Source organism: Hippoglossus hippoglossus, chromosome 1 (genome assembly GCF_009819705.1).
Source record: "Hippoglossus hippoglossus isolate fHipHip1 chromosome 1, fHipHip1.pri, whole genome shotgun sequence".
Taxonomy (NCBI): domain Eukaryota; kingdom Metazoa; phylum Chordata; class Actinopteri; order Pleuronectiformes; family Pleuronectidae; genus Hippoglossus; species Hippoglossus hippoglossus.
The window spans coordinates 29,923,130-29,946,518 of NC_047151.1; the positions used below are offsets into that span (position 1 = coordinate 29,923,130).

Sequence of the window (23,389 nt, forward strand, 5' to 3'; positions counted from 1 at the left end):
TTTAAGATGTTTTGTATTTGAGTTTGGTTGCTAAGGAGCTAACATTTGATAGCTAGAGAGTTTACATTAACTAGTTGACACTTGTTATTAGTTTCAGTGTTTCAAAGTGTCTGGTGAAGTGGAGATTATAGTTCTGTTAAAAACAAAGTAAAATTATTGATTGTAAATTTATAAGATTTAAGACCTGGTATAAATCCAGCAAGATTGTATCTGTGAGTCAGACATTGGTGGCTAACATGCAGCTATCAAGTTAACACTTCAGATTCAGATGCGTTTCATCTGAGGGGTCATGTTTAGCCTAGCTTAGCACAAAGACTGAAACCCAGGGGAACTGTTAGCCTAGCATCATCTTTACATGTTAGCCCACAAGCTATCCTGTGGTCAGCTGGGTTTATTTGACTAGTCGGAGCTAACTGGAGCTAGCTGCTAATATTTAGAGGTTTATCTAAACTACAGTAAATGTCACTGTGATGAACAAACAATAGAACCTGTATCAGAAACACTCACACATCAGTGGTATCATCTACAGCCAATAAAAGAATCCATCTTTGACAAACCTTTATCAGGTTTATCTGGTTGGTCCTCGTGACGTCACGCATCGATGAGACGTGTTTGCCTCTTTAACTCGCCCATGTTGTCACGGTGACGTAGCTCCACCCCTCACACTGGGCGGGGCTTGGTACTGCAGCAAAGCATCAACATCGAGCATCAGAAGCAAGCATCCACCCAGAATACTACAGCTACTGCAAGTATTACTCATCTGGTACTGCATCCGGACCGACACAGCACAGACAGAGTGAGCAGGTGATCTGGTCTGTTCTGGTCTGTTCTCTTCTGTTCTGTTCTGGTCTGTTCTGTTCTGTTCTGTTCTGGTCTGTTCTGTTCTGGTCTGTTCTCTTCTGTTCTGTTCTGTTCTGTTCTGTTCTGTTCTGTTCTGGTCTGTTCTGTTCTGGTCTGTTCTCTTCTGTTCTGTTCTGGTCTGTTCTGTTCTGTTCTCTTCTGTTCTGTTCTGGTCTGGTCTGTTCTGGTCTGGTTTGGTCTGGTTTCTGGGGGGACCTGATCAAACCTGTGTTTACTGATTCTTGTGTTTTCAGTGACATGAGTGTGATCAGCTGTTTTCACTGTTCAGCACCTTCAGCAGCAAGTTAGCCGATGACGTCAGCATGTTTTTGCACCAATCAGAGAGCTCCTCTCTCTAAAGCTACAGACAAATAAAATCATCAGAGATCTGTTGTCATCGGTTGTTTAATCTGAATATAGTGAATCAGATTCAAGATTTGATAATGAAGCAGATTCAAATGATCTCACTGAGTTTTGAGTCAGTTCATCAGCGACGTGTGAACAAAGCTCGTGTGATGTTCCGAGATGAAGAGTCGTAGGTTTCTGTGGTGTCAGATCATATGACTCACCTCATGTCTGTCTCCTCACAGCTTCCTACGAGTCATCACCCCGACACCAGGTAGCAACTTATTTATTCTCTGTGTAATCTGACCCAAATCCTCTGTAATGTGATGTAAACTAACTCCAATCTGATATAAATTGTCTATATCCAAAGAGTCAATAATCTGATCTGAACTGTTGAGATGTGTCAGTCTGGACTGGTGGACTGATAACAGGACTGAGACCTGTAATCGGATCTAATCCAGTTTGATCTGATTTAATCTGATTTGATCTGATCATCTTTTCTGACGTGTTGTGGCTCAGGATGTTTGGGGGCGTGTCCGGGCGGATCCAGAAGGAGCGCCAGAGGGCTGGAGGTCTTGGTTCAGTCCAGCAGGCGGTTCACTACATGAACCAGGACTTCCAGGTCCTGAGGGAGGACTGTGTGCAGAACGGTTCCCTGTTCCAGGACCCGATGTTCCCAGCAGAACCGTCCTCACTGGGCTTCAAGGAACTCGGACCATTCACCGCCAAGACCAGAGGGGTGGAGTGGAAGAGGCCAACGGTGAGAACCCCCTGTACTCACCTGTACTCACCTGTACTCACCTGTACTCACCTGTACTCAGCTTTACTCAGCTTTACTAACCTGTACTCACCTGTACTCACCTGTACTCAGCTTTACTCACCTGTACTCACCTGTACTCAGCTTTACTCACCTGTACTCACCTGTACTCAGCTTTACTCACCTGTACTCACCTGTACTCAGCTTTACTCACCTGTACTCACCTGTACTCAGCTTTACTCTCCTGTACTCACCTGTACTCAGCTTTACTCACCTGTACTCACCTGTACTCAGCTTTACTCACCTGTACTCACCTGTACTCAGCTTTACTCTCCTGTACTCACCTGTACTCACCTGTACTCAGCTTTACTCACCTGTACTCAGCTTTACTCACCTGTACTCACCTGTACTCACCTGTACTCAGCTTTACTCACCTGTACTCACCTGTACTCAGCTTTACTCACCTGTACTCAGCTTTACTCACCTGTACTCACCTGTACTCAGCTTTACTCAGCTTTACTCACCTGTACTCACCTGTACTCACCTGTACTCAGCTTTACTCACCTGTACTCACCTGTACTCACCTGTACTCAGCTTTACTCACCTGTACTCACCTGTACTCACCTGTACTCAGCTTTACTCACCTGTACTCACCTGTACTCACCTGTACCCTTCACCTTACTATCTCGTCACCTTTGAGGAGTGATGTCATACAGATGGAGATTGTGATTGGCTGTTTCAGGAGCTGACAGAGGAGCCTCAGTTCATTGTGGGCGGTGCCACTAGGACGGACATCTGTCAGGGAGCTCTGGGTGAGTCAGCGGGTGAGGGGGGGTGTTATTCCTAATATTTATTTTTCTAAGAACTGTTCTCACAGTTGTTAAAGAAAAACCTCGGAGACTGGTTCGTCAAGTCTGAGGCAGCTAAACACTTTCTGTTTGTTGCTTCGTATTTGCTTTTTTCTGGCGTTGATGTGTTTTTGTCACATGAGAGAAGAGAAGGTCCACGTCCTGTCAATCACACGACACAAACACTGAGTTGACTGAAGCCACAGCGTCGTGAAGACGAACGTGAAGTGAACCTGTGTTTGTGAACATTACTCTGCAAACAGCAGAAGCATCATGTTGGTTCCGTCTGATTTCATCAGACTCATCATCTGTCGACATCTTTTATTTATGAACAAAACAATTACTGCAGCTTCAGCGGCTGGAAGTTACCAGAAGCTCCTGAAGGCAGCACTCAGCCTCTGACCTTGGATTGGTCCAGTTATTGATCAGTGAACGGACGTCTGCTCCATTATCAGGAAACATTAGCAGCCTAATGCTAAAGGCTCTAATGTTGTTGTTGATGTTAGCCCTAGCTTAGCATTAGTGTGTCCCCACAGACCATCAGGGTTATAATGGAGTGGGCTAATGTTCAGACTTTTACTGTAACTCTGTCAGAACATCTTCATCATCTTCATCTTCACTGATGGGAGGATGTGAACAGAGCATTACATTTCTGAACATTAGCCGACTCCATTATAACCCTGATGGTCTGTGGGGACACACTAATGCTAAGCTAAATGCTAATAATGTGTCAGTGCTGTCTGAGAAACAGAATCAGCTCAGAAACCTTTCGAACTTAAACTGTTTCTGCAAATTCTTCTTTGTTCAGTTTATTGGCGTCAAGCTTCTTCTTCTTCTTCTTCTTCTTCTTCTTCAACCAGTAACTTTCCAAGAGTCTGCTGCACTTTTAAAATCAGTTTATAAATGTCAGAGTTTAAAGGTCAGAGGTCATCAGATGTTTGTTGAAGCTCAAATTTCTGAGATGAGATGGTGTGTGTCTGTGGTTATGTTGTGTGTGAAGGTGTGAATTGTGTGTCTGTGGTTGTGTTACAGGAGACTGTGAAGGTGTGAATTGTGTCTCTGTGGTTGTGTTACAGGAGACTGTGAAGGTGTGAATTGTGTGTCTGTGGTTGTGTTACAGGAGACTGTTGGCTGCTCGCTGCCATTGGTTCTCTGACTTTGAACCAACGTCTGCTGCACCGCGTCGTTCCTCACGGTCAGAACTTCAACCAACAATACGCCGGCATCTTCCACTTCCAGGTGAGACTCCACCCACTCCCCTATGTCAGCCAATCAGAGCCCCCCCTCAGAATAAACACAATATATCTACAATTTACCGTTATTGCGATATCAACGTGCGTGATATACGTTTCTCAAAAGACTGCTTGAACTGCTGGTGTTTCATGTGCACTCACGCTCTGCTTGTCAATTTATTTGGCCAATCAGATGTAAACTAAAGATATTCAGATCATTGTCCAGAGTTTTTACTGCATAGAGAAACCGTGAGCCGCCTCCGACTCCTGAGTGGAAACTGTTTGTTATCACATTTGTCCCAGGACAAAGTGATAGTTAGTGGTTAGTTTTGAGATTCACATAATCAAACATTTCCCTGTTGTCCACTTGTCCACAGGTCGGTCTGTTTGTCAGGTGAATCAGTTGCTGTGGTAACAAACTTCAACTTTGTTGCCCTACAGACAATTGAATGACTATTTCAAAATAGAAGACTTCGGAACAGTCTAATCTGATCAGCTGGATTTAACCCCTCGTTTCTCTCTGCTGTGTAGTTCTGGCAGTTCGGGGAGTGGGTGGACGTGGTGATCGATGATCGTCTGCCGGTCAAAGACGGCGAGCTGCTGTTCGTCCACTCGGCCGAAGGCAGCGAGTTCTGGAGCGCTCTGCTGGAGAAGGCCTACGCCAAGTGAGACATTCAGTCACATGACAGCTGCAGTCACCGGCTACTCAGTTTACAGATTATTCATCTTTCATACTCCTTTAATTGTAATGGAGTATTTTCATCATGATGCTCTGGATGTTTCTTGTGTCTTGAGGTTGAGCGGCTCGTATGAGGCCTTGTCTGGCGGCAGCACCACCGAAGGCTTTGAGGATTTTACAGGCGGCGTGGCAGAGATGTACGATCTGAAGAATGCTCCCGGAGATCTTCATCGTATCATCATCAAAGCTCTGGAGAGAGGGTCCCTGCTGGGCTGCTCCATCGATGTCAGTAACAAATTAGTTAACATGTTACACACGTGACCGACCATCAGAGAGTTTAACATGTTACACACATAATCAACCATCTAACCGTGTCCTCTGTCCTCAGATCACCAGCGCCTTCGACATGGAGTCTGTGACCTTTAAGAAGCTGGTCAAAGGCCACGCCTACTCTGTGACTGGACTCAGACAGGTGAGCCGGCCGTTACAGTCTGGCACCGACTTTAACGGTGGACGCATCACATCTTTGACCCTTTAGTCCGTCCTCTGTCCAGGTGGAGCACCGCGGGCAGCAGGAGCGTCTGATCCGGATCAGAAACCCCTGGGGTCAGGTGGAGTGGACCGGCGCCTGGAGCGACAGGTCGGTGCTTCATTTAGATTCTTTATGAGCGAGATCAGAACAAACACAGGAAGTGACTGAGTGTCGTTGTGTCAGCTCCTCAGAGTGGAACGCCATCGACTCAGCAGAGAAGGACGACATGCTCTGTAAGATGGAGGACGGAGAGTTCTGGTAGGTTGGTGCGGTGAGGATGAGTGTGATTGGTTTACAGGATGGAGACGTGAAACGTGTTGGTGTGTCAGGATGTCTTTCCAGGAGTTCCTGCGTCAGTTCTCCAGGTTGGAGATCTGTAATCTGACACCGGACGCTCTCAGTCAGGACTCCACCAGCTTCTGGACCACTGTGACGTTTGAAGGGGGCTGGAGGAGGGGGAGCACCGCCGGCGGCTGCAGGAACCATCCCAGTGAGGAGAGGATTAGTTAGGACTATGTTGAACATTATGATTACTACATGTCCCACAATGCAACTAACTGCTGCTGCTGCATCTCTGCAGACACGTTCTGGATCAACCCTCAGTATAAGATCTCCCTGCTGGAGGAGGATGATGACCCTGATGATGAAGAGGCCACCTGCAGCTTCCTGGTGGCTCTGATGCAGAAAGATCGCCGCCGCTACCGCAGCCACGGACAGGACATGCACACCATCGGCTTCGCTATCTACGAGGTCAGAGGTCATAAAGACGTGACGTTATGATGTCACAACAATCTCTGTTGCTGTCTTGGTTAGGACTTAGGGGGTCGGGTACAGGGTATAGGTTCTGGTGTGGGTGTTAGGACATAGGATATAGTGTGTAGGATGTTGGATGAAGGGTCATGGCGGGTGTGATCATGTGACGACTTCTCTTCTCTGTGTCTCGTTTCGTTCACAGATTCCTGACGAGGTGAGTACGACGACATCTGCTCACGAACAAACATCCCCTTTGTTTACTCTGAGCTCAGCGACGCTAACGTCCGTCTGTCCGTCAGTTACAAGGTCATCCCAGTGTCCACATGAAGAAGGAGTTCTTCCTGCGTCACTCGTCCTGCGCTCGCTCCGAGTCCTTCATCAACCTGAGAGAGGTGAGCAACAGGCTCCGCCTCCCGCCAGGCGAGTACCTGATTGTCCCGTCGACCTTTGAACCCTCAAAGGAAGCGGACTTCGTCCTGAGGGTGTTCACTGAGAAACAGTGCGAGACCAGGTGAGTGAGTGAGAAACCAATAATCAGGTTATTGATCCAGTGATTGAACAGTGAATCAGTGAGTGAATCTGTGCAGGGAGATGGACGACGACGTGGAGGGAACCTTCGACACGGAGGTACAACTTCATTTAAACTCACATTTTTAAACATTTACTTTGGTCCTGTGCATGAAAGAATCCTGTTGATCAAAGAAATCTGTATTTATACAGAACCAGGGTCACAGAGACAATGACAAAAGTAAATGGACACAATCATTCAACTGTCGTCCCTTTGTATTTATTATCATTATTAATAAGCTGTCGAGGACCAGCAGGCAAAGTGGACAGTTGTCCAGGGGCCCAATGCCTCAGGGGCCCAGAGGCTCAGGGGCCTGAGATGTAATAACTCTGATCTTATTAAATAACTTCATTATAAAATATAAACACATCTTCTAACATCTTCACATGATGTGAAGCTGCTGCATCTGTAGAACTTTAGAATTATTGTGTGAACGTCTCCTTGTTTGTGTCACGACGACCTTTGACCTTGTGGTCACTGCAGGAGGAAATATCAGAGAGCGACATCGATGATTCCTTCAGGTCGATGTTCACTCAGCTGTCAGGAGACGTGAGTTCATCTGAAGCTTCACTCGTTCTTAACGTTCAAATAAAGAACCTGGTTCTGCTGAGTCATGTTCTCTCACAGTTTGTTGGAGCTGAGTCATCAAAAGTCTTTTCTCTCCTCAGGACCTGGAGATCTCCGTCCGAGAACTCCGAACCATCCTGAACCGAGTCGTCTCCAAACGTGAGTTCTGATCGTTCTTGTTCTTGTGTGTGAAACAGAGAGTGAGTTCTTCTTCTGTGGTTGTTCTACCTGCAGACAGAGACCTGCAGACGGATGGTTTCAGTATGGAGTCCTGCAGAGCCATGGTCGGCCTCATGGACGTATCCTCACTGTGAAGAACCTGTAGGTTCTTTCCTCTGGTTCCTCTGAACGTTCTCAGTAGAACCTTTGAACCTTGAACGTTCTCGTCTTTTTGACCTTAACCTGACGTCAGAAAGACGGCAGCGCTCGCCTTGGGCTGCTCGAGTTTCAGATTCTCTGGAACAAGATCAGGAAGTGGCTGGTGAGCAATTTGCTTTTCATAATAAAAGTCTTTAGTTTCAGCCTTCAGGGTGAAAAATACCACACTGTAAAAGGATACTTAAAGTATCAAAAGTAAAAGTACTAAGTCACATTATGAAGTTACATTACATCATCACGTGATTATCATGAGGGTTAGGGTTAGGGTTATCATATGACATCACATGTGAACACGTGTACAGGAAGTAACAAAGCTCATGTACACATCTACAGTGTTGAGGTACTTTTACTACTGAAGTATTTTTACTTTCTTCGTCTACTCGTCCACATGAATAAAAAAGATGGGTGTTTATCACCTGTTTGATTTTAATCTGATGATATAAATGGAAGTTTCAGCTTCGACCAATGAAAATCAGTTTTGTTTTCCTGATTTAAGTCGTTTTAACAGTGACATTTGAACAGGACGTGTGACCTTTGACCTCTGCAGGTAATCTTCCGAGAGTTTGATCTGGATAAATCCGGATGTATGAGTTCCTACGAGATGCGCCTGGCTCTGGAAAATGGAGGTAGATCGTCTCGTTCCTGAACGCGATGACTCGGCGTGTTGTGTTCGAGTCCACTCACCTGTGACGTCCTCTGTCCTCAGGGTTCAAACTCAACAACAAGCTGTACCAGATGCTGGTCGCTCGATACGCCGACAACGAAGTCATCGACTTCGACAACTTCACCTGCTGCCTGGTCAAGCTGGAGGCCATGTTCAGTACGCACACGACTGAGCTCACTGATTGCATCCGATTCATATTACACATTCAAACCAGTTTCACTTCAGATTAAATTTAAATATTAATTACAAATCATGTTTTATTGACACTGAACTGAGAAAAACTTTGTTTGTTTTCAGAAACTTTCCAGGAGCTGAACAAAGACGGAACAGGACAAGTCGAAGTCAACGTCATTGAGGTGAAAGAAAACAGATTCAGAAACCAGACCAGATTCAGAATGCGTGTGACGTGTAAACTCTTCTATCTCCTCAGTGGCTGCTGTTGACCATGTGTGGATGAAACTACTTCCTGCTGCCGAACTTCAAAGTGCCTCCGACAGGAAGAACAACTCAAAAGCAACGACAAACAGTACTGTAGTAGTGCTGTAGTACCACTGTAGTACTACATATTCACAGTACTGAAGCATAATCACTGTTAACTCCCAGCTGCTGCATTTACTCTCAGATAGAGGGCGCTACAGCCCCGACAACATGGCCTCTGCATTTATATATTCATTTATCGACTGATATGACAGAAGTGCCATCTTCCACTGCTCCCCCTGCAGGGGAGGAGGACTGAGCGGGAAGCGCAGCCTGTAAGTCAGAGCTCAGGGTTTTAATATTTATTTACAGGTCAGTGAAAGCCTCATGAGGAGGAGGCGTTCAGCTTAGATAGATGATAGATGTACTTTATTTATCCCAATTTGGGAAATGATTGTGTCACAGCAGCATGTAACGGGCTTTGCACATGGAACAAAAGACTAAATACAAAAGAGACAAGTGCAGAATTGCAGTAGTTTGAAAAGTAAAGTTAGGAACATGACTGCAATGATTTCACCTCAGTCAAACAAACTCTGATGACACGTCAGCTTCATGTTTTCAATTATTAAAGTAAAAGAACGGAATAGAAGAGTTGTCTGTGATTAACTGGACTGTACACACACACCTGCATCATGTGACACACACACACACACACACACACACACACACACACCTGCATCATGTGGAACACACACACCTGCATCATGTGGAACACACACACACCTGGATCATGTGACACACACACACACACACCTGGATCATGTGACACACACACACCTGCATCATGTGGAACACACACACACCTGCATCATGTGGAACACACACACCTGCATCATGTGGAACACACACACACACCTGGATCATGTGACACACACACACCTGGATCATGTGACACACACACACCTGCATCATGTGGAACACACACACACCTGCATCATGTGGAACACACACACACCTGGATCATGTGACACACACACACACCTGGATCATGTGACACACACACACCTGCATCATGTGGAACACACACACACACACCTGCATCATGTGGAACACACACACACACCTGCATCATGTGGAACACACACACACACCTGCATCATGTGGAACACACACACACCTGCATCATGTGGAACACACACACACCTGCATCATGTGGAACACACACACACACACACCTGCATCATGTGACACACACACCTGGATCATGTGGAACACACACACACACACACACCTGCATCATGTGACACACACACCTGGATCATGTGGAACACACACACACCTGCATCATGTGACACACACACCTGGATCATGTGGAACACACACACCTGCATCATGTGGAACACACACACACACACACCTGCATCATGTGGAACACACACACACACACCTGCATCATGTGGAACACACACACACACACACCTGCATCATGTGGAACACACACACACCTGCATCATGTGACACACACACCTGGATCATGTGGAACACACACACACACACACACACACCTGCATCATGTGGAACACACACACACCTGCATCATGTGACACACACACCTGCATCATGTGGAACACACACACACCTGCATCATGTGACACACACACCTGCATCATGTGGAACACACACACACCTGCATCATGTGACACACACGTGACGATGTGTCTATAAAAAACATCTCGTTTCCTAAAGTGAAGAAATAAACATTGCTATTTGCGGCGTCACGTGATTAAAGGAGGGAAACAGCTGATCGGAACATGTTTCACTTTAATAACACAAACTCCACACGGATCAATAATCATCCGAGTCACTGATCAGACCACGTGACTGGACGTCAGTTCGGGTTCAGTCTCTCCAGGGACCCGGACCCCCTCAGTCCCGGTTCTCCCGTCCCTCCAGCGGGCCCAGCAGAACGGCCTGGGCCTCCAGCAGCGTCGTGTCGGTCTGAGCTCCGAGGAAACGGGCCGTGAGCTCCAGGTCCTGCAGCCGCAGACGGACTCTGCTGCCCCGCTGCAGCTTCTCTCCTCCGTCCGCCGGCCGCCGACACACGCAGTGGAACTTCCCCCCGAAGTCGATGTACAGGTCGTCCTGGACCACGTGGAAGATCCTCCCGACCACCGCTCGGTCCTTGGCCGGTCCCATCTGGACCAGCGGGGACCGGCGGAGCAGCGAGGCGAAGCTTTCGTCCTGACCGGAGGAGGAGCCTCTGAGTCCGGCCGCTGAGTTCCCCGCCTCCCGGCGGATCTCCGTTTGGAGGTCGAAGGCGGCAGCGAAGCCGGACCTGGGTGTGTCCGCGGCGGGCGGGTCGCTGCCGGAAGTCCCGCTGGAGTCTGAGCTGAAGTAACTTCTGAAGAACCAGCGGGAGGAGAACCGGAGTCTGGACCGACACCGGGACATCACCGCCGCCGCCATGTTGTCCCTCAGCTGCGCGAGCCGGAAGCCTATTCAACTTCCGGTCACGGAAACTAGCAGCGCGCCCCCTGGCGGCTCATTTTATTTTATGCTGAGACAAAGAAAGGAGGATTAATAAAAAACATTATTAACCCTTTGATACACAAGCTATGCAAACCCCATCTAATGCACAACATGGGTCAAAAGACCCGTATTCATCTCCTGTGTTATTTCAGCATGACTCGGTGTTTCTCTGCTATCTTCTTTTATAGCTACTTCTTCCTTCTTCATGAATTCCAATGGATTCCAAGACTCACCCCCACTCCAGCTTGATCCTGTAGAGTCTAGGACCTAGACTCTAGTTCCTCAGCCTCAGAGATTTCAGACTCAGAATCCAGACCAAGAACTGGCTCCTCCTCTTCCTCATCCTGTTCTTCATCCAGCATCTTCATGAGCATCAGTAAGTCTGAAGTGACTGGGACCAGCCAGACTAACACTGGATAAAGAAAATCAAAAGCACATTTTCAAATGCATATCAATCAGTCTATTAAGTATAAACTGTTATATGTCGAGTTTTATTTTGTTGATCTAGCTATGGTTAGCTAGCCAGAAAAGAAGCTAGCTAGCTAACAGCTAGTTAGTATTGTACATATTTCTCTTTCTCTCGGATGTAAAATAAGACCCACATGCATCAGCTGTGTGAAATGAATGTCAGGTGATCTGTAGTGAATTCATACTGCGCTGGTCATTTTGACCCATGGTGTAAGGAAAAAGGAAAATGACTTGTGTTAATCAAAAACAAGATATTTAATAAATACTTTTATTTCAAACATATAGCAAAGAAACACTCATGCATGAAAAAACACAGGAAATGAATTAGAAGAGCAGTGATACAAAAATGACTTTTATTCAAAAAAGTAACAAAGGAAAAATGTAAGTAAGGATTTGTGATGATAAAAAACAAGTTAATTGGGGAATATCTGAAATACTGAATGATGAAATTCAATCACTGTAAAGATATAGAAAATAAAACCTGAGCCGGGTCACTTTGGACCCATGTTGTTCATCAAAGGGTTAATTTAACTAAGATTTTTTTAATAAAAACAAATCAGATGTTTTACATTTTTATAAAGAAAAGTGAATCATGTGTTTACAGATCTAACAGAATTTAGATGTGTTTTCAAATCAGATTAAAACGTTAAAGTTAAAGCGTCACAATCAATGACACCTTTCGACCAGCAGGTGGCACCGTGGTCACGCAACAACATGATCAGGCGCACGGCGGAAGTGACGAACAGGACGTCGCCGGCCAATGAGAAGTGCGCAGGGGGAGTGGACGGAGGCGACGACTGGGCTGTGAATGGTCAGGATATGGCAGAGGGAAGTGACGTATCAGGAAGTGAGAGGGGATATTTGGCACCGCAGACCAAACGTCAAACGACAAACGTCGACGAAAACGTAAAAAGTGATGTAACGAAATCGTCAGTGAAAGGGGAAGCGATCGGATAATAGTGTAACAGAAACAGCAAGAAGAATATAAAGTTATTATCAAACTGTCTCAAGAGGGAGAGAAAGACATAAAGAAATAGACATAATCTTCTAAACAACTATTTAAGAGAAACAGGACTTAAGGAAATAATTTAATTTTAGGTTCCTTTTGTTTGTTTCTATTTTTATTTAGTTATTTTTGTTTGTTTACTGACAATCTACTGATCCACACTCCAGTCCAGAAGGTGGCGGTACTGCACCTATAAGCTGGTGTGCCAACCGCCAATAAACACTACTACAAGAAGACGAAGACGAAGAAGAGACGAACAGGAAGTGCCGTGTTGTTACCTGTAGGGAGAAGATGGAGGTGTGTGTGCACGCGCCGCGGCTCCGCTGTAACGCGCAGTTTCCGGTCGGTTCTGTGGTGAAAGATGTTCTGACCCGGTTCGTCCAGCAGCAGGTGAGTGACGTCACGGACAACCTCGAACACACGCGCAGGCCGGAAGCGACGAGAGTCACCGTTAGCCCACATGCTAACGTTAGCTAACAACACTGACCGGAAACGGTTCTTCAAACGGTTCATAACATTTAAAAAGGTTTAAACGGTTTATTGAACGGTTCAAACCTCGTGACACCAAAGGACGGTGACACCGTGGTCATGTGATTCCTCCTGCGGGATTCGAACATCTGTCATCTCCGTATTTTCCTTTGTTTTAAAGGAAGTTACTGGATCACGAGCTCCGCTGGTCCAGAGAATCCAGACATACTTCAGTGTTTAGACTCGAGTTACTTATTGTTTGAATAAACTTACTACTTGTTCCCTAGTTAAGAAAAGAACAAGATCAACATGATAACTCAGTTTACACAATGTCACTAACACTGTCAATCTTATTTATCCTATTTATTTCACAACATGCAAGTACTTGTACTTTAGTATTTCCACTTTAAGCTACTTCTTACTTCTGATACAGAAACAATTATTGCATTTGATTCTTTTTTTAAATGTCTGAGTTGTTAAAAGCTTTTTCATTTAAAGTTCTCAAATGTTTAAATGATCCAGTAACTCATCACATTTCAAATAGAGAAACTCTCACAATATTTCTAATGTTTATAAAACTGTGTATAAAGTATTTAACTGTAGCTTCACCTGCTGCTTTCACAGCTGCTTCAGTATAAAGGATCTAATGATGTCATAGAGCTTAATAAAATAATAAACTGTCAAACGAGTACTTTCACTTTAAAGCTTGAACTACAGTTCTCTCCTGTATCTGAAGGTGTCAAGTGAAGTTACATTTAAATATTTCAGCCGCGAAACTTCAGCAAAACTGTTCAAAAACGTTTTGAGTGAGAATGTGCCACTGAAAATGTTGATCAGTGTAAACAGGAAGTAGCTTGTCTACTCTGCAGTTGGTTGCTTAGTAACATAAAATACTATGAACGAGGAAAAGTGATGGTGAAAAGTGATGGAGCAGTTTTCACACATGTTAGAGAACGTGTGACGGCTCCAGACTCCGGAGTTGGTTTTTCCACATTTCAACAACGCACCAGGAGATTCTCCAGATTCTCTGAAACAGCCAAACTGCAGTAAAATGTTGTTTTATCACAGCGGTGACAAATTATCCATATCGTCACAACCCTCGTTAAACAACTGGACACGAAGCTGCAGTCAATGCAACTGTGTGTGTTTGTGTGTGTGTAGTTTGGATCCCCTGAGGATTTCTACGTCATCAGAAACGGTCGAGTGTCAGATGTGGAGGATCCATTGCAACATGGAGCCATCTATCACCTGCAGCCCCGCCTGTGTGGAGGGAAGGGAGGTCAGTCCAGGAAATACACACATCCAGCTGTTGATCAGCTGTCTAGACAAATACTAAGGAGCTCACTTGTGTGTTTCAGGTTTCGGCTCGATGCTGCGAGCTCTCGGCGCTCAGATCGAAAAGACGACAAACCGCGAAGCCTGCAGAGATCTGAGCGGACGACGTCTCCGAGACGTGAACCACGAGAAAGAGTGAGTCACGGCAGATACGACGTGTGTTGGAATGACTCTTGTTCTGTGATGGATGTTGACACTGTTCTTCTTCTGTGGTGGCTCCAGGATGGCGGAGTGGCTGAAGAAGCAGGCGGAGCGTGAGGCAGAGAAGGAGCAGCGTCGGCTGGACCGTCTGCAGAGGAAATTGTCTGAACCTAAACATCAGTTCACTGATCCAGAATATCAGCAGCAGTGTCATGACCTGTCGGAGCGACTGGAGGACTCCGTGCTCCTGGGTGAGGGGGGGGGGGGGAGTTAGAGGTGATAACGTTCAGACGAGTCGTTTGCATTGTTTGACACGTGAACCTCAAACATATCACTCGTCTTCACTGTCGACGTCTGTAGCTACAATTTACTGATGGTCCAAGGTTGTACAGAGTTTAGAGACATGAAGCATTTGAAGATTCTCCGGGAAATGACATCACAGGCAGTAAAAATACCAACGTAAACACCGGAGGAACATTTCTACTGCAGAGGTCAAAGGTCAAAGAGAAACAGTGAAATCCAACATCCCCGTGACGTCATGTGACCTGAACGTGTCTGTGTCTCAGGTCTCCAGGCGTCGTCCAGCGGACACGTGAAGGTGGAAGACGTCTCTGCCACAAAGAGATCAAACTCTGATCAGAGCGAGCAGCCGCAGAAGAAGAAGAAGAAGAAGAAGATGGCTTCGGCGTGTTTCTGGTGAGATTTTATTCACGGGGAGGAGCCTGAACAACAGGAAATAGATTTTAACTTCTGTGGTTTTTTGCTGTCGCTCAGTGTTTTTTAATCTGTCGTCATGGTTACAGGACGGGTGTGGGGGAGCTGGACGAGCTGCTGAGCTCGGAGGACGAAGACGATGATGATGAGGCGTCGTCCTCCTCCAGCTGTGGAGCCGTTACCACGACGATGCAGAGAGAGGGGGTGGAGCCTGAGCAGAGCAGCAGGTAGAGATCAGATCAGGAACACGTCAGATTTTTTATTTTAAACGATTTCTGATGAAAAAATTTTTTTTTATAGCTCGTCCTCCACCTCATCCTCCGCTCGCCAAACCATTAGAGCCTCAAAGAACCAGGAACCGCCGGAGACCAGAACCTCAAAGAACCAGGAACCGCCAGAGACCAGAGCCCAAGAGAACCAGGAACTGCCAGAGACCAGAGCCCAAGAGAACCAGGAACCGCCAGAGACCAGAGCCCAAGAGAACCAGGAACTGCCAGAGACCAGAGCCCAAGAGAACCAGGAACCGCCACAGACCAGAGCCCAAGAGAACCAGGAACCGCCACAGACCAGAGCCCAAGAGAACCAGGAACCGCCACAGACCAGAGCCCAAGAGAACCAGGAACTGCCACAGACCAGAGCCCAAGAGAACCAGGAACCGCCAGAGACCAGAGCCTCAAAGAACCAGGAACCGCCAGAGACCAGAGCCCAAGAGAACCAGGAACCGCCACAGACCAGAGCCCAAGAGAACCAGGAACCGCCAGAGACCAGAGCCTCAAAGAACCAGGAACCGCCAGAGACCAGAGCCCAAGAGAACCAGGAACCGTCAGAGACCAGAGCCTCAGAGAACCAGGAACCGTCAGAGACCAGAGCCTCAGAGAACCAGGAACCGTCAGAGACCAGAGCCCAAGAGAACCAGGAACCGCCAGAGACCAGAGCCCAAGAGAACCAGGAACCTCAGCAACAGGTCAGTCATTTGTCTTCTCTCCACACCGATGACACCTAGTGGCCGAAGGCTTTGTTTTCAGGTTCCCCGTCGTCACACACGATGTCACGAGCTCCTTGAGGGAATTTGTTTTATTTGGTTCAAACACAACACTGATTAGATTTCAGAGGTCAAAGGTCACAGTGATCTCATGAGTCAGGAAAACATGTCGACTGATCTGATTGGTTGATTCTCGTTTTAATGTCTTGTGATGTCATGAGATCTGGAGGTCATGTGACGCTGACATTCACATTCATCATTAGTTTATTTTATAGAATTCTTCCTCGTGTTGTCGTTAATAAACACTGAGCTCAGTTAGATTTGAATTAAATACTTTTTATTTAATTTAACAAACACTTCATATGCCCCCCCCCCTCCCCACAGCGGCAGTCTCTGGATCTGTCATCGGTGTCGTCCGTCGATCAGCTGGAGTCTCTGGGTCTGGACGTCCTGAAGGAGGAACTAATGTCTCGGGGGTTAAAGTGTGGGGGGGCACTGTCGGAGCGTGCCGCCCGACTCTTCTGCGTCAGGGGGCTGACTCCAGATCAGATCGACCCGGCATTACTCACCAAACCCGGAAAGAGGAGGAGGAAGTGAAGAGTTCAGAGGTCGAACAGACGCTCGTCTCCACGTTAAGTGAAAAGTTCAGTTTTTAATGTGTGAATGTTTCCGACAGGAAGTTCTGGAGAGAAACAGGAAGTGACCTGTGAGTTCGGTCACATGATGTAACTCCAGGTTTTCATTTCTTTCTTTTATTTCAGTTTTTTTCTCCTTTGATTCGTCAAAATAAAGGTCTTGTTTTTTCTCACCTCGTCTCTGATTGGCTGTTTCTCATGATGTCATGTTGCATCACACAAACCTTCTCATACCGAGGTCACATTTTTATTGAGATCAATAATCAGTCAATATCTGTCAGTGATCCGTTTGATGAACTCGTCCTCGCAGCAGAAGATGAGGCGTCGTTAGAAGCCGGGGTTCCAGGAAGTGACCTGCGGCGAGGCCACGTTCTCAAAACACACGATGACATCACCGGGTATGAATTCCACTGTGTCACCAGCTGACACGCCGCACTCCATCCCCGTCTTCACCGTCTGAACGTCGTCCTTGTGGTGCCGCAACGCCAAGAGAGAGCCTGCAGGAGGAGCATGAGAACGCCAGGCGTGTTGTTTGGAGTCCTCAGTTTAAATTGATATAGAACTAGAACTCACTCAGTAGAACTTAGACCTTCAACAGTCTCTTGATAGAACCACATTTAAATCTACTACAAATCACACACGCTCATCTCAGAATGAAAGTGACGAGAAGCTGGTCCACGCCTCACTCACCCTCCCACACGGTGTCTCGACCCCGGATCAGTCTGAACGTGTGTCGACGGTCCAGCTGACCTTTCTGAACCCGACATCCCGCCACAGGAACCTTCTTCTTCCCCACAGAGACCTCGAACATGGCGAGGACCGACGCCTCACCTGGAGGAGGGGGCGGGGGGAAAACAGTTTCCCTTTAGATTTATCATTATCATATGAACACAAAGGATGCTGGGTAACAGCGTTTAAAGAAGGGAGGTTAAAAAAATGTAAACATGTGCGTCACTACCGCCACCTGGTGGCAATGAAGCACCATGACATTTCCCACAAACCCGCCCTGATGCTAGTTGCCTCCTTCAGTTTGATTGGTTGGCTTATTGAGGGTTGGATGGGTCGGCCAATCAGAGGTGGAGCAGGAGCAGAGCAAATTAAACAGCAGATACATAATACTGGTATTATTCTGTGGTTATAGAATAAATAGTTGATCGTTATGATCAGAATAAGAGATTTCCCTCGCCACCGACAAGTCAGTCATGTCATCAGCGAGTCGCAGGACCAGCGTCACTCACCAATCACGTTCTCGGACACGAGCGGCGGCAGTTTGTTGCTCAGTTCCTCCTTCAGCTGATCGACCAGTTTGTAGATGATGGTGTGAATGTTGAGCGGGACGCCTCTCTTTAACGCCACCTGCTGGACCGACCTGCTGGCCCCAACATTGAAGCCGTAAATTGACCCTAAATGGAGAGAGAGAGAGTTTTCTGACATCAATGTGGCTTTAGGTCAGAAACTGATTAATAGTACGATTTTATTGATCAGACGTTTTATAATAAAACTTGTGTTTTATTCTGACGCTCTGGGACCTGAGTCTTGTGACATCAGGCGTGTCAGGGCGCCGCTCTGTGACCTGCTGTTAAACCAGTGTTCATACCTGCGAACGTTTCGGCCATGTTGACGTCATTCTCTGAAACGTCTCCGATGCCGAAGTGGACGACCTCCAGCTCACACTGCTGCTGAGCGTCGTAACTATCCAGGATGTTCAAGATGGCCTCCACCGACCCGTCCACATCACCTGGAGGTCAACGTTCAAAGGTCAGTCAACGGTAAGCTGTTAACCTTTTAGGTAATGTTGCGGTGGCCAATCATAGTGCAGTGCACCTTTGATGATGAGCGGCAGCCTCAGCTGCTCGTCCTGACTCCTCTCACTCGGACGCACAGAGAACTTGGTCTTGTTGGCGCGGTACAACGCCACCTTCCTCTTCCTCCAGCTCAGGTGAGATAGCTCCGCCCTCTCCCTCCTGTACTCCTGCAGGTGAACTTCCTGTTTGAGCTCGATGGCGCTCTGCTCCTCCTGCAGCTTCAGCTGCTCCGCCTCACTGCTCCTCCACTCCACCACCTCCCTCGCTCGCTGCTGCTCCGCAAACAAAAATCAAACAATTCCTCAGTTTCAGTTCCACATGTCACAATAATGTGAGGTCACGTGACCTTCGACCTCTGAAATCTGACAGACAACAAAAACACATAACACCTCCGGCCACTAGGTGTTGCCAGCGCAGAGGATAATAAAAAACATTTTTATTTATGGTTTTATTTATTTGAATTATTATTTATTTACAACATATTTGAGTTTATTTGTTCTCTTTTATATTTTCTTTAAATGCGTTTATGACAAAATTATAAATTATTGCTATAAACCGATCGATCAGCTGGTCATGGAGCTGATGAGTGAGTGTGAACGACTCATTCAGAGGTCAAAGGTCAGTTCTCACCTCCGACTCCACCTCCAGGATGAATTCTCCAGCAGAGGGCAGCTCCTTCCACCCGACCACCTCCACCGCACAGCTCGGCCCCGCCTCCGTCAACGCTCGCCCGTTCTCGTCAAACAGGAGACGAACTTTAGCCCAACTCTTTCCCGCCACCAGGACACAACCTCGCTTCAGCGTCCCCCGCTGGATGATGGTCGTCGTTACAGGACTGAGGAGACACATGAGGGGTTATAACGTTTTAAAGCGACAGAGCAGTGTTTTGATGACATCACACACACAGTGTGGGACGTGCTCTCACCCTTTGCCTTTGTCGGTGCGACTCTCGATGACGAATCCCTCGACGAGGCCGCTCGTTTCCGCCTTCAGCTCCAAAACCTCAGCCAACGCCACCGTGGCCTCGGTCAGAGCGAGCAGGTTGTCTCCCTGACAACAACATGACATCATCATCTGACGGCCTGCAGGGAGCGCTGCAGTTCACTAACCCACATGTTCTGCACGTTGATCAATTTATATAAGATAATATAGAAAGAAAACCTTTAACTTCCAGAAATGAACTTCAGAATATTCAGGTTTTATCTCTGAACTTTATTAGGTCGCTCAGACACCTCCTCAGCCGTAGCATCAAGGTCCTGCCCCTAAAATCACCGGACCAATCACGAGTGAGCCTCAGCTGATCCGTTTATATTTACAATGTGTGGTCACTGTGTTGTGAACTGAAACGAGACGTCTGGTGTACGAAGGATGTTCTTGTTTACTTCAGTTTGCTAATGTGTCACCTTCAGGGCGGAGATGTGGATCGTCTGGACGTCTCCTCCGAACTCCTCACACACGACATCGTGAGCGAGCAGCTCCCGTTTGACACGATCGGGATCCGACTGAGCTTTGTCACATTTATTCACCGCCACGATGATTGGAACTGAAACACACATACACACACAGTCACACACACACACACACACAGAGTCACAGCAGCGGTGACCGGTGGCGCTCTTACCCTTGGCCCTCCTGGCGTGCTGAATGGACTCGACCGTCTGGTTCATGACGCCATCATCGGCCGCCACCACCAGGATGACGATGTCGGTGGCACTGGCTCCACGGGCCCTCATGGAGAAGAAGGCTGCGTGACCCGGAGTATCCAGGAAGGTGATCTTCTCGCCTGTCGGCAGCTGAACTGGAAGTAAAAAACCCACGTAGTTGTTTTCTGTTATTGATCAATAATCAATAAGTTGTGTGAATAAAGTTTCTTAGTGTTTACCCAGAAAGGCTCCGATGTGCTGGGTGATTCCTCCGGCCTCCATCGACGCGATCTGACTCTTCCTCAGACTGTCCAGCAGGGTGGTCTTACCGTGGTCCACGTGACCCATGATGGTGACCACAGGGGGGCGTAACACCAGACTGGACCGGTCTGCTGGAGGTCTGATGATGTCACAGGTCAAAGGTCAGAGAGGAATGAATGGTACATGTGACGGTTCAGCGAGGCGTTCAGAACAAGTTAGCCTCCAAGCTAATGACGCTAACGATAGATCAGAAATGTGCAATATCGTACAAAGTGTTCGTAAACTCAGTTTGGTCTATTGGCGGGTGGCAACCATCATCAAGGTGCATTACGCCATCTGCTGTATTTGTTATTTGATCAAATCAGTTGAGCACTTCCTCTTCCTCTTCCTCTACTCGGTCCACTGGCGAGTGTCAGTTTCCACGAAGAAATGTATTCTCAAGTCAAACAACAAGTACGAGCATGTTTGGTTAGATTGAAGCTGTGTTCTGATTGGCTGATGGTGACTTCCTGTCCCTGTTACCTGCGGTGGGCGTCCCTGTTGGTTCTCTTCCTGCTCTCGCTCAGATTGGCCCATTTAAACTTCATCCCCGATCGAGTCACCACCTCTTTGATCCAGTTCTCGTCCAGAACCGAGTCCGGATCCAGAGAGTCCAGATCCACCGAGGTGTTCAGCAGGGCCTCGAAGACGTGATCTGAAATACAAAACTTTATTGATCAGGCTCCAGAGACAGGAGCAGGTTGGATCCTCGTCGGCTCTTACCACAGTCTCTGTTCATGGCCTCAGCGAGAGCCGCCACCGTCATCCTCTGACTGATCTCCACTTCCTGTTTGTCCGCTTTGGGTTTGACCTTCGGGTTCTTCTGCTCTTTCTTTTGACCTTTGACCTGCAGACACATCTCGATATCAAGGACCAGGTAAAGAAGGAACGTCCAATAGACAGGAAGTCAGACTCACCTGTTTGGAGGCAAACTTCCTGTTCTGCGGACAGGCGAACAAGGGGGCGGGGCTCTGGACAGGGCCGACGAGGGGCGGAGACAGGAAGCTGCGGAGCAGAGCCGGGTCGGCGTGGACGACTCGCCGCGCTGCACGCATCACTGATGACATCACATTCATACCTGCAGAGTCCAGGTAGAGAGAGAGAGACGATGGTGCGTTCAGGGACACGTGAACTGAGGATTTCTGACATCTGGTTTTCTGTCAAACAGTCTTTCATCAGCTGATTCATATTAATATCATGTGTTTGTTCGTGACGTCACACGGAGCCACAGGAACTGTACAGAGCACTTCAGTTCAATTAGAACTAAAATACTGAATGTTTATAATGTGTATATGTAACATGAATATGACATGGAATATAAATGCAGACTGAGCTCATTGTAATTGTCCCTGAACATCTCAGAGACCAGATCGTCCCCTTGGTGTTAGCTTGGCCCCAGCTCCACTGTGAGGAACCTGAGTTAGGACCAGGACATGTGACCCACATATAAAACAGGTCTCTAGGACAGCCTGCTTCCACCTGCACAGTATTATGAACACTAGGAACATCCTGTCTCAGAAGGAAGCTGAGAAACTCGTCCATTTGTTCCCTCGAGACTGGACCAGTGTGACTCTTTCTTATCAGGACGTCCCAGTAAGTCTGTGAAAAGACTCCAGTTGGTCCAAGATGCTGCAGCACGAGTGCTGACAGGAACTAGGAGAGATCATATTACTGCTCTCAGCTTCTCTGCATTGACTCCCTGTAAAACTCAGGATATCAAGATCCTCACATACATCACAGGCTGAGGGAGAACTCCCATCATGCACTGAGGGAGAACTCCCATCATGCACTGAGAGAGAACTCCCATCATGCACTGAGGGAGAACTCCCATCATGCACTGAGGGAGAACTCCCATCATGCACTGAGCTCTCTCTCTCTCTCTCTCTGACTCCAGAGCTGCAGGATCCAAACAAACTTATTAATAAACGAGTTCAAGTTTAAAGTTAGATTTTCATCTTTAGTTTCACTTTGTTCAGTGTCTCGTGCTGACGGAAATAAAACGTCTGAGCCACGTGACAACGGTAAACCGGACGCGGTGTCACGTGCTCACCTTCACGGTGGTTCAGTGGATGGACTCACCTGAGTTCTCCTGAGTTCTCCTGAGTTCTCCTGTTCTGCTTCTTCTCTCAGCTCATCTTCATCAGTCGCTCTAACCTCACACAGGGCGCCGCCATGACAGTCCGCTGACAGAGCGGCAGCAGCCCACACCGCCCCCTGTCGGTGCGGAGTGGATCTTCTTCTTCGTGCCCTGCCTCCTGACTGAGTGGGTGATGGTTCCACGGAGAGCTTCTGGTTGACCTCAGTGTTCACTTCCTGTTGATGGGAGGTTCCGTCCTGTGACCGGTTCTCCACCCAGCTGTGATTCTTCCCCTGGGTTCCTTCAGCTCATCGTCCTGCACCAATCATCAGGATAAATAAACGATTTAATAGCTACATATTTATAACATACATCATAAATACACTTCAAATAATAAGTTACATGTCACAACACTTGTATAAACACCAGATATCATGTGTCCCACAATGTTTTACTTTAAAAACATTTGAACATAATCATTTGTTCTTTCCTTTTATTTTCTTAAAACACTGTAAACATGATGAAAAGTCCCATGACACAGCTGATCGTGAACTCAGGATGTGAAACTGATCAGGTGAGTTTCAACTCGTCCACTGAGCAGCTGTGAGTTCTTATCACTAGCTAACATTAGCATTAGCAGCTGCTGACTCAGAAACAAACTTCAGTCCTTTACTCACCAACTTCTGAAAACACCAACATGAACTGT

General features: G+C 47.2%; 4 protein-coding genes across 9 annotated transcripts; 2 read left to right on the forward strand and 2 right to left on the reverse strand.

Annotated features, from left to right (window-relative positions):
• The first annotated feature begins 736 nt into the window (after positions 1 to 736).
• On the forward strand, positions 737 to 8,878 carry LOC117763874 (calpain-1 catalytic subunit-like). 2 transcript variants are annotated; one of them, XM_034589346.1, is made up of 23 exons: positions 737 to 804; positions 1,431 to 1,459; positions 1,705 to 1,945; positions 2,685 to 2,754; positions 3,911 to 4,029; positions 4,554 to 4,687; positions 4,818 to 4,986; positions 5,090 to 5,173; positions 5,256 to 5,341; positions 5,417 to 5,491; positions 5,563 to 5,723; positions 5,814 to 5,983; positions 6,189 to 6,200; positions 6,286 to 6,497; positions 6,574 to 6,613; positions 7,038 to 7,103; positions 7,223 to 7,280; positions 7,356 to 7,420; positions 7,534 to 7,602; positions 8,047 to 8,125; positions 8,206 to 8,319; positions 8,461 to 8,519; positions 8,594 to 8,878. In XM_034589346.1, exons 3-23 carry the CDS (start codon positions 1,706 to 1,708, stop codon positions 8,618 to 8,620), a joined length of 2,109 nt encoding a protein of 702 aa, XP_034445237.1. In that variant the 5' UTR covers positions 737 to 804; positions 1,431 to 1,459; position 1,705; the 3' UTR covers positions 8,621 to 8,878. The 2 variants fall into 2 exon arrangements, with proteins under 2 accessions (XP_034445237.1, XP_034445245.1); XM_034589354.1 differs by lacking the exons at positions 737 to 804; positions 1,431 to 1,459; positions 1,705 to 1,945; positions 2,685 to 2,754 and adding exons at positions 3,744 to 3,782; positions 3,835 to 3,843 and having other exon boundaries at positions 3,879 to 4,029.
• A 1,506-nt stretch (positions 8,879 to 10,384) lies between these two features.
• mrps28 (mitochondrial ribosomal protein S28) lies at positions 10,385 to 11,087 on the reverse strand. Its single transcript, XM_034590462.1, has one exon. It carries the CDS (start codon positions 11,044 to 11,046, stop codon positions 10,507 to 10,509), a length of 540 nt encoding a protein of 179 aa, XP_034446353.1. The 5' UTR covers positions 11,047 to 11,087; the 3' UTR covers positions 10,385 to 10,506.
• A 1,715-nt stretch (positions 11,088 to 12,802) lies between these two features.
• On the forward strand, positions 12,803 to 17,031 carry sde2 (SDE2 telomere maintenance homolog (S. pombe)). 4 transcript variants are annotated; one of them, XM_034589635.1, is made up of 9 exons: positions 12,803 to 12,973; positions 14,213 to 14,330; positions 14,410 to 14,521; positions 14,609 to 14,778; positions 15,094 to 15,223; positions 15,331 to 15,468; positions 15,542 to 15,618; positions 15,868 to 16,205; positions 16,608 to 17,031. In XM_034589635.1, the coding sequence occupies exons 1-9, from the start codon at positions 12,875 to 12,877 to the stop codon at positions 16,818 to 16,820; spliced, it is 1,395 nt and encodes a 464-aa protein (XP_034445526.1). In that variant the 5' UTR covers positions 12,803 to 12,874; the 3' UTR covers positions 16,821 to 17,031. The 4 variants fall into 4 exon arrangements, with proteins under 4 accessions (XP_034445526.1, XP_034445535.1, XP_034445545.1 ...); XM_034589644.1 differs by having other exon boundaries at positions 15,868 to 16,134; positions 16,602 to 17,031; XM_034589654.1 differs by having other exon boundaries at positions 15,901 to 16,205.
• On the reverse strand, positions 17,022 to 22,927 carry mtif2 (mitochondrial translational initiation factor 2). 2 transcript variants are annotated; one of them, XM_034589335.1, is made up of 14 exons: positions 22,686 to 22,927; positions 21,524 to 21,684; positions 21,330 to 21,453; positions 21,090 to 21,261; positions 20,546 to 20,706; positions 20,285 to 20,461; positions 20,067 to 20,206; positions 19,589 to 19,713; positions 19,294 to 19,498; positions 18,683 to 18,935; positions 18,456 to 18,596; positions 18,097 to 18,261; positions 17,549 to 17,689; positions 17,022 to 17,355 (listed from the first exon to the last, which is right to left on the reverse strand). In XM_034589335.1, exons 2-14 carry the CDS (start codon positions 21,680 to 21,682, stop codon positions 17,186 to 17,188), a joined length of 2,133 nt encoding a protein of 710 aa, XP_034445226.1. In that variant the 5' UTR covers positions 21,683 to 21,684; positions 22,686 to 22,927; the 3' UTR covers positions 17,022 to 17,185. The 2 variants fall into 2 exon arrangements, with proteins under 2 accessions (XP_034445226.1, XP_034445219.1); XM_034589328.1 differs by having other exon boundaries at positions 22,696 to 22,819.
• Positions 22,928 to 23,389: the final 462 nt, after the last annotated feature.